Genomic DNA, 15,345 nt, shown 5'->3' on the forward strand with positions numbered 1-15,345 from the left:
TACATCCTCAAGAAGCTTCCAAGAGTGCATAACTTCATGCCCAAGCTGTGTAGATACAAAGAATCTCAATCTTTCCTCATTTGGCCAAATCGAGCATGAAGGACAATATCAATCAATCATTTGATTGATTTATCATTAAGCTTGATTTTTATGCATTTATGTTGATTTATTTTCTTATTTATTGTCATAAATTTAGCTATGCACGAGCCTATATAAGCTCACCTTAATCCATTGTAAAACGTATCCTTGAATTTGAAAGAAATATAAAAAAACTAGAAGTTTTCTCTCTTTTGAAACTTAGGCTTCTTTTGCTTGTCTTTTCGATTGCGTGTGAATCCTTTAGAAAGCAAGTTGGATCTTTATCTTTGTGTGTGATTCACAAAGATTTTGATTATTGTTCTTATCACAAAGTCATTCCGCAACTTTGTGTGGCGAACTTCGATCCATTCAAACTCTAGGCCTTGAAACCGTGTGATCAATAAGTTCGGTGGATTCCGAGCCTAAATCACATCGTATACCCACCACCACTATACTATATAACCACCACAATCTTCATCACCACCACAACCATAAGAAGAACCACGTCTACAATTACATCCAATACTGAAAAATTGTGTTAAATACTTATATAGTATGGAGAATACGATTCCATTTCATGTGTTTCTATATAGAACGTTGTCTTCTTCGTCATGAGTACTATTCATCATTTTAAAATTTTCATATCCGATTTTAAAATTTCAAGATATGTTGAATGCAGAATAAAAATATAAACTTTTTTTACATAAATTAGAGGTCCCTAAATTAGAGAGTTGATATTTTTTTTTTTTGAAAAGATATATTACTAACAAATATAAAGGGGTAAAAGTTTTTATTTCAAATAAACAAAAAACATAAAAAAATGTTGGATTTAGATGTCTTTCTCAGTCTTATTTTTAGGGACAGTTTAGTCATTTTACTAGAGTCATATGTTAGTTTCTTAATATCCACTTTCTAGTGCTATATTCTTAATTTTATTATCCAAATTCACCCTGAATTTTTTCTATTTATATTTGAATAGTGCTCTTATTTCAACTACACATGCAATTTTTTTCTATTTATATTTGTTCAAATTTCTTTGGAAAATGCATTTTTGAAGACGTATCGAACTTCAGCTGACATATGCGTTAGCTACATGGTTGTATTAATCTCACTGTTACCCATTTATTGTATTTTATTTCATAAAAATCACACATAAATTTCAATATCTATCCCACTTTATTTTCACTATTTGTTCATTCCTGAATCACAGAATCTTTTGAACATATGAACAACGACATGTGACAGGAAATTGTTGATTAGCATTATATTTTAACAGAAATACAAAATTTATTACAACATTTTTAATTGAGATACAAAATCAGAACATTTAAATAAGAAGTATACGTAGAGGGGTGTATTCAAATAGCATTTAAAATGATTTAATTTGAGTTTTTAAATGTTTTTGATGATTTTAGAGAAGTTCATATGTTTTTTGTAAAATCCTTTCAAATCTCACATAAAACCATGAAATTTGGATTTCGGTATTTTTAACTAAGGAACTCTTCTCAAGTTCTTCAAAACCCTTTAAAAATCAAATCCATAATTTGATTTCAATAACAGTGGATTTTAAGATGGATATTAAAATCCTTAGTTCAATAACACTAGATTTTATGAGACTTTTTAAAATCCATATTTGAATAACATAGGATTTATGAATTCTACACAAATCTCTTCGAATTCTACTTTCAATACAGAGTCTGAAATTGGTACTATTTGTACTAATTAGATATCAAATTTGAATTTTTGTTTGAGTAGAAATTCGCACTGCGTCTTTGTACATGGTAGAAATCGACACTTTTGAAGTTGTACGAGTATGAAACGGCCCTTTTCCCACGATGACCAAGGCAAGTACGATGGTCGATGGCTACCTAGATCCAAGACATAACGGTTTTGTTTTGTAAATTTGCTAAACTTGTGTTCAACTTTTGTTTGTGCTCGTCTTCTACGTGTATATGAGTTTATGCTTTCATTTCTCCACTCTCTCCAAATGAAGCATATGAATGTATGTTTACTCATATCTCTCTTCGTCGTTGAAAAACCAAAACGTCCTTAACGACACATATTGTGATAACAAATGAGATTTACCAAAATTGGATCAACAAAACATAAACAATCTAAGAATCTCTATAATCCAAGTTTTTTTTAAGCTGTTAGAACTCAACTAGAGGAGATTCTACACATTAGATTCATGTAACAGCTCAGGTCTATTACTTTATGGATTACAAATCTCTAAAACTTTTGTATGCACAATATTTCTTTACCTTTCGTATTACTCGAGTTCAGTAAGAGGGAATGGCTGCGAAACGATACCCTTCAGCTCCTCTCCATGAATAGTAAGCAATACGGGTCTCATAGAAACCTGTAGCCACAATTTTCGAAATGAGTCAATGCCATGTAGATCACTGTGTCTACATGATCCAACTCAATCAATCTATACATCAAACAATATATTCCACTAGGCTTTCAATATCAAACATCATGCATTAAGCATGGAACAAAGAGAGGATATTTCAACAGACAAAGAACAGAAGCAGAGTCTGTCTACTTGATCCAACTCAATCAATCTCCACATCAATCAACAGATTCCACAAGGCTTTCGGAAATAAACATCATGCATTAAGCATCATACAGAGAGAAGATCATTTCAACAAACAAAGAACATAAGCAGAGTCTGTCTACCCAGTTTTCACATCAAACAACAGATTCCACAAGGACTTACAAATCAACCATCATGCACTCAGAACAGCAGCATGGAAGAACTCTTAAACATAACTGGCTAAACAGAGAACACAATCTCAGCAAACAAAGAACACAATCTTGTGTCTCTCAAAAGTTAGTCGATCCCATCTCACTCAAACTCCACACTAAACCACAGATTCCACAAGGGTTTTCAAATCAACCATCATGCACTCATAACAGCAACATGGAGGAACTCTTAAACATAATTGGCTCAACAGAGAACACAATTTCAACAAACAAATAACACAATCTGTGTCTCTCATAAGTTACTTGATCCCATCTCACTCAAACTCCACACTAAACAACAGATTCCACAAGGGTTTTCAAATCAACTCAGAACAACGACATGGAGGAACTTCGAAGCATAACATCGAACATAATATCAACAAACAAAGAACACAATCTATGTCTCTAGTCAATCACAACTCACTCAATCTCCAAATACAAACAACAAATCCCACAAGAGGCATTCACACCAACAACACGAAGAACTCAAATAAGCGAAACGGAAACAAGACTATTCATATCCAAACATCTTACCAGGGAGAAAAGTAAGGATCCCAAGTACAAGAAGAGCATAACCTTGAGAACTATCTCCTTCCATATGACCAATGAAGATAAAAAACGACAAAAGAAGAAGCAAACAACCAAGCAACAGAAGAAACACAGCTAACGCTATAGATTTCCACGGCACTCTATCAAACGCTTTCGGCGTATAATCGAAACGAGGATCGAAATCTCTCCTTCTACCAACACCATTTCCATAATCTTCATCATCTTCATCTCCTGGAAGCTGAGCATACCGTACATTTCTCCTTGACGCCATCACTAATCACAACACAGATCATCATCATCATCATCATCATCATCATCAACAATTCAACAAGGTTCATATAAACATCATCTGAATCTAAAAACCTAATCAAAACAAAGTCTAACTAAGATCAATCAAAGTGATTCCAAATTAATCACCGGTGAGATTGAAAAATCAGAACGACGGATAAGAACTATGAAGAAGAAGAGATAGGGCGTGCCGTGAAACTTACCGGAGTTTTGGTTACTTCGCCGGGAAGGTGAAAGATTGAAGTAAGGATTCAGATCTGCTTCGCCGATGTTTCTTCTTCGTCTTCTATAACGACGCGTTTTGTGAGAATAATAACAATTTGTTTGATAATTTACAGATTAAACCCTAATATTTTAACTAAATTGCATTTGCACCCTACTATTTATTTTGAAACCTCAATCTTTCCAAATCAATCTACAAATTAATACTACAGAAGTGGATTAATCTACTTGAATGTTTTATTATCTTAGAGATGTGGATGCTTGTGCCTATTATTTTGAAACAGTAAAATGTAACCGATAGATAATCCCAATCCAGAATTCACTGAAAACTCGAGACAAGGGTAAATCTAGTCTAGAAGATAACTATGAAAGAATAGTCATCTCGAGGAGGTTAGATTTAGACGGTGATAGATGATGATAATGGTGAGAGAGCTTGAAGAAGAAGACGATGAATTATACTGTTTCATGTATCTTTTACTCGAAACAACATTACATATAACGAGAATAAGATAATTGAACCGGACAACTAAACCTGAAATCAGAAGATTAAACCAAGAGTCTAATTAGGTTATCCTATTATATATTTCTTGTATCTTGAATCAGTAAGTTATCATCTTACTTCATTCATTGCATAATCGTTCTCATGCTTTATCGAACTTGATAGTCTATTTATTTTTCAGGTTTAGGTTGTTTCTTTTCTTTTTACTTTAATATCGTCATCATAATTCATAACTTATGATTTGACCTTTCAGTTAACATCAGTGTTCCATACACTAGCGGATTAGTGGAAACTTTAAATTGTAAAGCTTAAGTGTCTCTTAAAAAATATCTCTTATAAGCTAAACCAAAATAGATTGCTTTATAGAAAGAAAAAAAATGTACATAAGTATACTAATCTTTACATTAAATAAAAGAAAAAGTTTCTTAATCACTCTTTTTTTATTTTGGCACAATTCTTTTGTCTAAAACTAAACCAAAACTGAAATGTATAAAACCCAAACCGAACCATATATTTTCAAACCAAAATGCATTCAACCGAATTTTATCGTTATTTCTGAAGTTAAAATTTGTAAACCCAAATATTTTAACTCAAATTAAACAAAACAACCATATACCAGAGGCCATAAAACAAAACCAAAACTAAAACTAGTAAACCGAATTTGTAAAACCCAGATTTTTTCATCTATTTATTGCAGAGACTCCTATTACTAATACTGCCATAACCTGTAATTAGTAAACTACCATCTTTACTAAATTACTAACTTTACTACAATAACCTCTAAATTAGCCACATTTTTTATATTTATTTTTTAAATCTGCTGTTATTGGTGTCTGTGACCCGGATCCGATATTTCCGGGTTCCCAAATCTAAAACTTCGCTTTTATCTTCTTCCTCGCCTCTTCATCTTCTCGCTTTTGGTTTCTCGGGAAGATTCTTCCCTTATTCTTCTCTCTCCCTCTCTCTCTCTTACAACAACAACAAAAGGGTCTTACCCTTTATCATGCTTCCTCGTTTCAGGTACAATTTTGATCTCTAGATTCTCTACATTGTTGATCCTTCGGATCTGTTCTGAATCATCAATGAATCGATCAATGATCTTCAAAGATTCATAAAGTTTGAGTCTTTTTGTATTTAAGCGATACAATGCATGTAAAGTTTTGTTTTTTTTATCTCCTCTGTTTCTGAAAATCTTCAGTATCATAGATTGATGATGTTGACGTTTTCAAAGTTATAGTTTTTATGTTTGAATTTGTTCTTATATGAACCTGAAAGTGATTGAATTTTTACAAATTTAGTGTATTATGAAGATGTTTAGGGGCTCATATGAGATTTTTTTTTTGTGTTAGTATAGTTTAATGTATTTGGGATTTGTTGTTACATGTTCTTGTGTCCCACTAAGTCATTTAATTGATTTTGTCATGTACACTTTTGTGAGCTGTTTACATTATTATATAGTTTTTGAGAGAGATCTTTGTATTGTTGTTGACTTGGTTGTTGATTCTTCAAACTGGATATACCTGTAATTGAAAGAAAAAAACAAGATTCATGGCAGTGACTTGGTCCCAATGTTAGTTAATAAGACAGAAGGAAACAACTATGTGGGGATGGATTAGTTTAAAGTATCTCTTTTTTGTCGAAAAGTTGTGTGTTTATGAATGTGTTGCAGATTTGTTGTAAAGGCATTGGTCTTTTTGTTGAGATTTCTTTCTTTGAACAGGATCTGAATAAAATTATAGAAAAATGGGTGGATGTGTGTCAACCCATTCGAGAGCCATTAGGCCTCGTAGGAAAGGTCGTCGTAGATCTTCAAAACACTTTTCGAAAGTGTCTGATATTGTTCCTCATGCTAATATAAGAAGGCCAAGTGATGTTGGGAGCCGAGTTTCTTTTGGTGAGTGTTTCTCTACAGGATAACTTAATCTTCCACTGGTGTGATAATATGAATCTTGATTTTGTTGTTATATAAAAGCTGGACAGTCATAGATTCTTACATGTAGAAGTTGTTATGTTGCAGCTGTCTCGCAAGATGATGCATGGTTTGACTCTGTCAGTGTTCTTGATTCGGATTCGGATGAGGACTTTATCAGCCTACCTGAAGGTAAACGTCAGTCTATGTTGTTTTCAGTATTCATGGAGATTAGAAGCTCATCTGATATGTAAGTACAATCAGAGGAATAATTTTGGAAATGCTTATGGATCTGACTAATTTTTACCATCTCTCCCTGCAGAAAACGCACCATCAGCACCATCAGTGGGTGGTGCAACGGGTAATATCCCAAATGGTCAGGTAGTTCAATTCGAATCTTCGTCGTGCATTGTGGATGGGAAAGGAAAGTATGAGGAATACCATGAGACTTATTTGAAGATAGACGGGAGTAAAGCCGAGAAGTATGTGAGCAAAGGGATGTACAAGGATCCTAGTGGTCTCTCTGTTCTCACTGGAAACAACAAGAAGAAACTAATGGATCATACAAGCTTTAAAGGCTTAAAGGAACAGAAAAGAAACTCTCAAGAGAAAACCCTGAGAACCAGCCTGAGCCGATTGATGCCAACTGTTAGTTTTAATGACAAGACTCTAAACTCACCAACATCTCAGAAACGTAAGTCCGCAGTTTATCGGCTTTCATTCAAGAGGAGATCGTGTGATGGTGAGGAAGTTACTGAGCATCGTAAAATGTTGTACCGTCCGAAAGCGGGATTCACTGTTCCTTCCTCAGCCAAAGAGAAGCAGTCCAGCGGTAGTTGGTGCGAGATACCGCCTTCAACTTTTAAACTCCGTGGAGAAACCTATTTCAAGTACACCTTTTAACACACTGTTTCATGTATCTTTTACTAGAAACTGCTTTGTCTGTAACTATTGAAGAATGATGCTTGCAGAGACAAGAAGAAAACCCCCGCTCCAAATCAGTGTCCGTACACTCCTATTGGTGTTGACTTGTTTGTCTGTCCAAGGAAGATTGATCATATCGCTCAACACATCGAGCTTCCAAACATCAAGTCCGAGGCAAAGCTACCTGCTCTTCTCATTGTCAACATTCAGGTAACAGCCACCAACATCAACAGCTTCTTCATCGTTACTTTGTCGCTAGCTTTTTCTTGTGTGAGCTTCATATGAAGTGTATAGATAGCGTTTTGAAATATGTATAAATGATCCTGACTTTTGTGACTCACTGGCAGTTACCAACTTATCCTGCTGCAATGTTCCTTGGCGACAGTGATGGAGAAGGCATGAGCATTGTACTCTACTTTAAATTACGAGATAATTACGAAAAAGAAACCTCTCAACAATATCAGGAGAGCATCAAGGTAGCTTTAAAAGCTATTTCTCTACATTTCTCACATCTCGTGATTGATCTGAATGCTTACCAAGTTCTTTTTGTTTATGGTTTTTGAAAAACAGAAACTTGTCAATGATGAAATGGAGAAGGTAAAAGGGTTTGCTAAAGACAGCAATGTTGCTTTCCGTGAAAGGCTTAAGATAGTGGCCGGACTTGTAAACCCTGAAGATCTAGCTCTAAGCTCGACTGAAAAGAAGCTTGTTCAGGCTTACAATGAAAAACCCGTCCTCTCTCGTCCTCAGCACAACTTCTTTAAGGTTCTAGCAGCACCACTAGCTCTTTAACACGAAAAGAAGTTGGCTTTGTCACCTCATTAACCATTGCTTTTACCTCTCTGCAGGGTCCAAACTACTTTGAGATTGATTTGGATGTGCATCGGTTCAGCTACATATCAAGGAAAGGACTTGAAGCATTCAGAGATCGATTGAAAAACGGAACTCTTGATCTCGGGTTAACCATCCAGGTAAAACTTGATACATATACTATGTAAACCAATTGTTCTCACAAGAATTGAGTAGATAAAGATTGAAACTTTCCCTTACAAACTGCAACATGAAACAGGCTCAAAAGCCAGAGGAGCTGCCGGAACAAGTCTTGTGCTGTCTAAGGCTGAGCAAGATTGACTTTGTTGACCATGGTCAGATCCCTATGCTTTTAATCCCGGAGGATGGGGAAACTCAAGTGTAAAACCTCATCAGTCATCACCTATTCTTCATCCCTTTGGATGAAGAAACCAACCAAAAATTTTCCATCTCGCCATAATTCACTAAAAATGTTGTATATTTCTGTATTATGTACATCTATCTAAATATACATATTTATTATAACATTCACAATGCAAAACTCATGAAGTTCATCTTCTTGAGTTTTTTGCCCTTTGTTGTAACTTTTCACTCTGTTACCACCTCAAATTATCTTATGTGTTATTTATTACATGTGCTGAGATTTCAATTGTGCCTATTCCATGTTGATTTACATTAGATATGGGTCAAAATCGAAAGAATAAACAAATATAGGGATCAAAATGTTATTATATAAAAGAAGAAGAGGTGTGTATTAGGCGTAGGCAAAATACACGAACCCGAAAATCCGATCGGAACCCGTTCCGAACCCGAACTCGAAACCTAAAAATACCCGAACACGTTCTATATCTCTAACCCAAAAAATCCGAATCCAAACCCGAACCAAACTGAAACCCGAACGGATATCCGAATACACTAATAACATAAATATATAATAATAATTATTAATATTATATATATTTGTAATAATCTAATGTCAAAATTATCCAGTTTTTGTATATTTTGATTGTTTTAAAGTTATAAACTCTTTTTTAAATAAATTTAAGTAAATAATTATGTAGGTTTTGAAAACTTTTAGTAGTTTGGACATATTTGGATACTCAAATTTTGAATTTTGAGAATTTTTGAGTAATTTGAACTCGAACCCGAAAAACCCGATCCGAACCCAAAATCTAGAAATACCTGAACGGGTTTTATATTTTTAAACCCAAAAACCCGAAAACCCAAAAACCCGAAAACCCGAAAACCCGAAAACCCGAAAACCCGAAAACCCGAAAACCCGAAAACCCGAAAACTCGAAAAGCCAAAATATCCGACCCGAACCCGAACGGGTACCCCACACAGGTAATACCCGAACTGTGTATATAAAAGTAAGAACCCTAGAAGAAAGAAGAAAACAAAGTTTAGTGCCTGAGGCCGAGCGCTTCCCTCTTTAGTGAGGGGTGGCGTGGTATACCACGAGAAGGGATTATTTTGTGGCGTACCCTGTTTTTGGGTGCGTAGGCATATATCAATGGGTCTTACCTCTGCTTTGCTGTTTCCTTTAAGCCTTAGGCTGTCAAAGCTAGAGCTGTTCTTGCCCTACATTTTCTTTCTTGAGTTCTTGGATCTTGTTGAATCTTTTTTTTTTTCTTCTTCTGTTCATGTTTTTTTATTAGTCTTTGAATAGTTAGATGTATCATAGTATGTTGTCTGGATCTTTTTTAATTATTCGGACAACAAAAGTATGTTTTTCAAGTTATGTTTCTGTGTTTTGTTGTTGTTGGGGCAAATAACCAATTTATCAGAAAACTTGACAAGTAAAGTTCAAGTTGTTGGATTTGGTTACATAAACAAAAGCTTAAGGACGATGGAAACAAGTAGATGGAACTCATGAGTCTAACTTGTGAACCATAGAAGCAAGACAAGTTTGGTTTGTGATGTGGACTAGTTAGGATGTGGTAAGTTGTTTAGATGTCTTTAGGCTGTCAAAGCTAGAGTTGTTTCTGCCCTACATTTCTTTTTTTGAGTCTTTGGATCTTGTAGATTCTTTTTTTGGTCTTATGTTCATGTTTTTATCATAGCTTTGCTTTTTCTGTTTTTGATCAATGACAACAAATTCATGTTTTCGAGTTATGTTTCTGTGTTTTGTTGTTGTTCTTGTCCTTGGGACATTTAACAGAACCTGAGAGAACCAATTAATCAGAAAACTTGACAAGGAATATCAATAAATCTTGGCAAGTAAAGTCCAACACAGCTTAAGGACGATGAAACTAGTAGATGGAACCCATGAGTTTAACTTGTGAACCATAGAGTTACAAGAGGCAAATCAAGTTTGGTTTGTGATGTGGACTAGCTAACCACTTGGATTAGTGGATTAGTTAGAATGTTGTAAGTTGTTTAGATGTCTCAACAAATGATTATTACAAACCTAAATGATGTGTAATCAAAAGTATGTGATTACAGAACAGTACAATAACATGAATGATGATATATTCTAGGTCTGGCTCTTACATTTTCATCTCAGAAAAATAAGTTGATGAGACGGCTAAACCTTCATGGTCATATGTGCGGACTAGTCTTTGTCTTGAGGTCGACGATTCGAGCCAGCAGAACTCTAAGTGAAAAGACTTTAACTCAGCAACACTCTTTGCTACATCACATGGACATCCCATGTACATACCTCCTGGTAACAGAGTCATTTGGTATCCTTCTGCGAATGTAACCAAGTTTTTAGTTATTTCCCCCTCCCAGTGTACATTTGTTGTCACGTTTTTCGCATCCGATGTAGACGAGATATCCTGATTGACATTGAAACCTTAGACTACTCATGTAAACAAAAGGCTATGTGGGAGTGTTAAACAATCTTGTATACCTGGATTACATGACCTTGGTCATTCATTTCAAGAACAGCAACAGTATTGGCTTCAGATAGTGTTGCTCCATAGACACCACTTCGTTTTGTTACTGAACGACCTTTCCAAGTACCGAGAAATGGGGTAATCCTCTCTGCATCCTCCTGCAACAAAAACATTAACATATGTTGATCATGAAAGGACACTATTGGTGCTTTATGTGCTTGAATCAATAACAAATCTGAGAGCAAATTTACCTTAGAGTTATCGAGGACTGGATGAATGAGATTCTCAAGCCCTCTTTCCTCAAGGAAAACAATAAGCATTTCAAGAACACCTTTGGGATCCATGATGTGAAATGCTCTAGCCCTTCTATCCATCTTTGTGGAATACAAGCAGTTCTCACATACTAAAGCAGGACGTCGAGATGGAAGTTTTAGATTTCTGCAAAAAATTGTTGCAAAGCTTATTATTACACTCTTCATGGAGCATTAAATGTTTCTATAGAAGAACAGGACCAATAGGCATGAGAAACTAACCTTGGTGACTCTTCTCCAGTGTCATCTTCCCCTAGAACGCCTTGCCTTAACGTTGTATCCAACATTCCAGCGGTTTGATACCTCAGTGAAAACGCTCTCTCCTTGGGGAAAAATCCAATCTGCAGACTACTGATGATGGATATCAAGATAGTCCTCAAATCCTTAAGACAGAGACGAACCAGATACTGAAAACTAAGTATCTTGATTGAGATCACAGAATTGCTCACCTGCTGATATTTGTCCACAGTAAACATATTGGTTTCTTTAATTTTGTATTCTACCCATTCTGCTTCCTCCTCGTCCTCTTCAGAAACTGAAGTAGCTGATGTAGGCTGCTTTATATATAACCTAAACAATACAAACACAACACAAACTAAGAACTGATTGTGCAGAGCTGACGTAGACATCTCTCTAGATATTATATACAAGAAGAAAACTTCAGATCCATATTCAAAGAAACTTGGTGAGGACACACAATTTCTTACACATCATACAAAATTTCAGAAACTTCCTATAGTACAAACACAATGCAGACTAGGAAACTGGTTGTACAGAGCAAAAAACATTGCTTAACACAAAATCCATACATCAACGCACATGAATAAATTTCGTGATGACATACAATTCCTTCAACATCTTTCAAAATTCAGAAACTTTCTATAACCAAATCCCTCTCCATTGAGTCCAAAGATGATTGAATCCTTAAAAGTTACAAACTTGTCATATAAATCTCATCAAAACCACACAGATTCTTCTCTATCTCAGAAAACTTCAAATTTGCTTCAAATTCATTTAAAGTTCAGAACTTTCTATAGCTTCTATGTTCAAAATCCTCCTCCAAATCAATTCCAGTGATAACTGAACCCTAAATAACAGACCTTTCATGCTCCAAAAACACATAAATCCATCAAAGCAGAAACACAGATACTAAGCTAAGCAAAGAACAAAGCAAAAGAGTGTATTCATACGATTGGTTAAGGCTAAGGAGCTCATCTCATCAGAGCCAGATTCTTCTCTCTATCTCAAAAACTTCAAATTCATAGAACAACTTCAACCATCATTTAAAGTTCAGAGCTTTCTATAGCTTCTATGTTCAAAACTCCCCTCCAAATCAATTCCAGTGATAACTGAATCCTAAATTACAAACCTTTCATGTTCCCAAAACACTTATTTCCATCAAAGCAGAAACACAGATACTCAGCTAATCAAAGAACAAAGCAAAATAGTGTATTCATACGATTGGTTAAGGCTAAGGAGCTCATCTTCACCATAAGAACTAGCTGAGAGACGCGTATCAATCTTATGCAACAAAGTCCCATTACCATCAAATTGCTGCAAAAAACCCAAAAAAGAGAAGAACTTGTAACAAAAAGTTCAAAACTTTCAGAGAATCAAAGCATTAGGGTTTATTGTAATTCATACATGAAATGACCCTGTCCATTTTCCGACATTAAGATCGACAAAACCGCGTAAATTGTCTATACTCATTGCTCCTTCGTTCGTTCTCTTGTCATCTTCTTGAACCGCCATGGAAGTGATAAGTACGGTTCTTGTTCCATAGGCTGAGCGTAGAGTTGGGTATCGAGTGGGTCTGAGGGATTTGGTTGGTGGAGCAAGAGGAAGTGAGCAAGTGAAGGAAGCTGTAGCCATTGGAGGACCTCTGTGTAGAGAGTGATTCGGTTTTGTGAATTTTTATCTTATCAACAAACGAAATCACTAACCGAACCGAATCGAACCAAATTCAAATTTAACCGGGATTTTGTAGAACTTAATTGAATTAATAAAAACTGAACCGGAAAACTGATCGGAGAAGATTTCTGAACCGGAGTTTATTATAATTTGATTTTTAAACTAAAATATATTTTAAAAAAATGGATTCTTTTGAATAAATATTGATTATATTTATTTGACACAATTAAAATTCGGGTTCTTTTGAAAAAAACTTGTTTAATACAAATTAGAATTCTAGAGTTTGGTTTGTATTTTTATTTTCAGTGGTCATGTTTTCAGCTATGGAATGCTAGAGTTTGGTTTTGTGAATGGCACCATGAGTTTTTAGTTTAGAATGGTGATAGTATCACCGTGATACTAATATTAATTCAACGAGGATGCTAGAGTTTGGTTTGTGTTTTAATTTTGAAGTACAAATGGTTAATGCGCATGTATAATCGGTTCCATCAAGGCCATTGAGCAAGCATAAGCATTTGATTTGTTGCAAAAATCATCAAGAAAGCTCGAATCTTTTCACCTTAGGCTGCTGATCGTCGTAGCTGCTTTTGCTTATGCTTCCTCAACCTCCAATGTTAGTTTTATGGTCAGTCTCAGATTCTTCCATCATCCACTACTATGTAAGGTGATTGGTTTAGTTTTTTGTTAATGAAATATCTTATTTGAGCTGCTTTGATGAGAACGTAAATCCTTTTTTTGAAGTGCAATGACTTTTTTAGTTAGCATTTCAAAGTGATAAAGTTGTCTTCAAAATGACAAAGCTATTTCACCATTTCCAATGATCTATTTAGGTAGACTTTCCTAACACAATATGATTTCATGAAAAATATGTTTGCGAACATGATTTGTGTTTGCATTGTTAAAAATTCAGTAAAGCATCTATATATTTTAAGATGAATTTCCTAACACGATATGTGTTCCTTTTTTCAATTTGATTTATTACAAGACATGGGAGATTCTTTCCCTACATATATCAAACTCCTCGAGCTTTGTTTCAACATTGGGGACGAGTCGAGGTCAGAAGTAAGGATAAACCAGTTTCCAAACTATGATTGCATTAAGGAAATCAAAAGCATGCTCTCGATTCAAGAGTATGAGAGGAACAAAAGTTTCTTCATACACCCAACTTTGAAGGTGCAAAAGGATTGATCATGTCAGGGATTGTTGAATAGGAGTTTACGCGTATTAAAGAAAAATGAGAATTGGGTTCATTTTGGGAACAAGTTAAAAAGGGAAAAATTTCCAGCAAAAAAACCTTAAGAGCGCACAGATTGCTGATGTCTTGTTGAATGATCTGTTAGAGAAAGATGTTTACAGTTTGGAGATGACGTGGTAGAAGCTCAGAATCAAAATGATGGAGAAGAAGGGGAAGAAACCGGTGCTCCAGTACAGAACAATACACCTGGGAATGAATGCAATGTTGAATCAAACATACAAGGTGCTCCAACAGTCAATAACGATAATACGCTTCCAAGAGATGCAAGAAACAGGCAAAGACCTGTTTGGATGAAAGATTATGAGTGTGAAGGTATGAGTCTATTCATAGAAGTAAGTGGTGATGAAATGGTGGTGATGTTAGTTGCAGAAGAAGATCCGAACAAGTTTGATGAAGCGGTCAAACATGAGAAGTGGAGAAAGGCTATGGAAGCTGAGATCAAATCAATTGAAGAAAACAACACTTGGGAGCTTGTTGAGTTACCTGCAGATGCAAAGGTGATAGGAGTAAAGTGGGTCTACAAGACAAAGCTTAATGAAAAAGGAGAAGTGGACAAGTACAAGGCACAGTTAGTGGCTAAAGGTTTTCACCAAACTCAAGGTATTGATTTTCATGAAGTATTTGCGCTTGTTGCTCGCTGGGATACAATTAGGGTGGTACTTGGAGCTGCAGCATGTAGAGGTTGGAATGTGTTTCAACTCGATGTGAAGAGTGCATTCCTACACGGAGAGCTCCAAGAAGATGTGTATGTTGAGCAACCGCCAGGCTTTGAAATCAGAGGTGAAAGCGAAAAAGTATACAAGCTCAAGAAAGCGTTGTACGGTCTAAGACAAGCCCCAAGGACGTGGTACAGTAAAATTGAAGGCTATTTTCAGAGGAAAGGTTTCAAAAAGTGCTACTGTGAACACACTTTGTTCGTAAAGGAAGAAGGAGCAGGGATCCTGATTGTTAGTCTCTATGTAGATGACTTAATCTACACTGGGAATTCAGAACAGATGCTTGAG

The 15,345-nt window shown here is 35.5% G+C and overlaps 3 protein-coding genes across 5 annotated transcripts; 1 reads left to right on the forward strand and 2 right to left on the reverse strand.

The window, feature by feature from the left end:
• Positions 1 to 1,734: 1,734 nt before the first annotated feature.
• LOC17884859 (transmembrane protein 230) lies at positions 1,735 to 3,935 on the reverse strand. Of its 3 annotated transcripts, none has more exons than XM_023782635.1 (4): positions 3,864 to 3,935; positions 3,358 to 3,645; positions 2,340 to 2,437; positions 1,735 to 1,946 (listed from the first exon to the last, which is right to left on the reverse strand). In XM_023782635.1, the coding sequence occupies exons 2-3, from the start codon at positions 3,641 to 3,643 to the stop codon at positions 2,358 to 2,360; spliced, it is 366 nt and encodes a 121-aa protein (XP_023638403.1). In that variant the 5' UTR covers positions 3,644 to 3,645; positions 3,864 to 3,935; the 3' UTR covers positions 1,735 to 1,946; positions 2,340 to 2,357. The 3 variants fall into 3 exon arrangements, with proteins under 3 accessions (XP_023638403.1, XP_023638402.1, XP_023638401.1); XM_023782634.1 differs by lacking the exon at positions 1,735 to 1,946 and adding an exon at positions 1,953 to 2,126; XM_023782633.1 differs by lacking the exon at positions 1,735 to 1,946 and having other exon boundaries at positions 2,141 to 2,437.
• A 1,300-nt stretch (positions 3,936 to 5,235) lies between these two features.
• Positions 5,236 to 8,652, forward strand: LOC17884905. The gene is made up of 9 exons (XM_006290871.2): positions 5,236 to 5,401; positions 6,102 to 6,275; positions 6,399 to 6,482; positions 6,613 to 7,180; positions 7,262 to 7,424; positions 7,562 to 7,690; positions 7,785 to 7,979; positions 8,063 to 8,185; positions 8,284 to 8,652. The coding sequence occupies exons 2-9, from the start codon at positions 6,125 to 6,127 to the stop codon at positions 8,407 to 8,409; spliced, it is 1,539 nt and encodes a 512-aa protein (XP_006290933.1). The 5' UTR covers positions 5,236 to 5,401; positions 6,102 to 6,124; the 3' UTR covers positions 8,410 to 8,652.
• A 1,673-nt stretch (positions 8,653 to 10,325) lies between these two features.
• On the reverse strand, positions 10,326 to 13,051 carry LOC17884940. The gene is made up of 7 exons (XM_006291117.2): positions 12,820 to 13,051; positions 12,635 to 12,729; positions 11,625 to 11,745; positions 11,398 to 11,516; positions 11,116 to 11,302; positions 10,879 to 11,022; positions 10,326 to 10,804 (listed from the first exon to the last, which is right to left on the reverse strand). The coding sequence occupies exons 1-7, from the start codon at positions 13,045 to 13,047 to the stop codon at positions 10,514 to 10,516; spliced, it is 1,185 nt and encodes a 394-aa protein (XP_006291179.1). The 5' UTR covers positions 13,048 to 13,051; the 3' UTR covers positions 10,326 to 10,513.
• Positions 13,052 to 15,345: the final 2,294 nt, after the last annotated feature.

The sequence above is a fragment of the Capsella rubella genome, unplaced genomic scaffold, assembly GCF_000375325.1.
Source record: "Capsella rubella cultivar Monte Gargano unplaced genomic scaffold, Caprub1_0 scaffold_5, whole genome shotgun sequence".
Taxonomy (NCBI): Eukaryota; Viridiplantae; Streptophyta; class Magnoliopsida; order Brassicales; family Brassicaceae; genus Capsella; species Capsella rubella.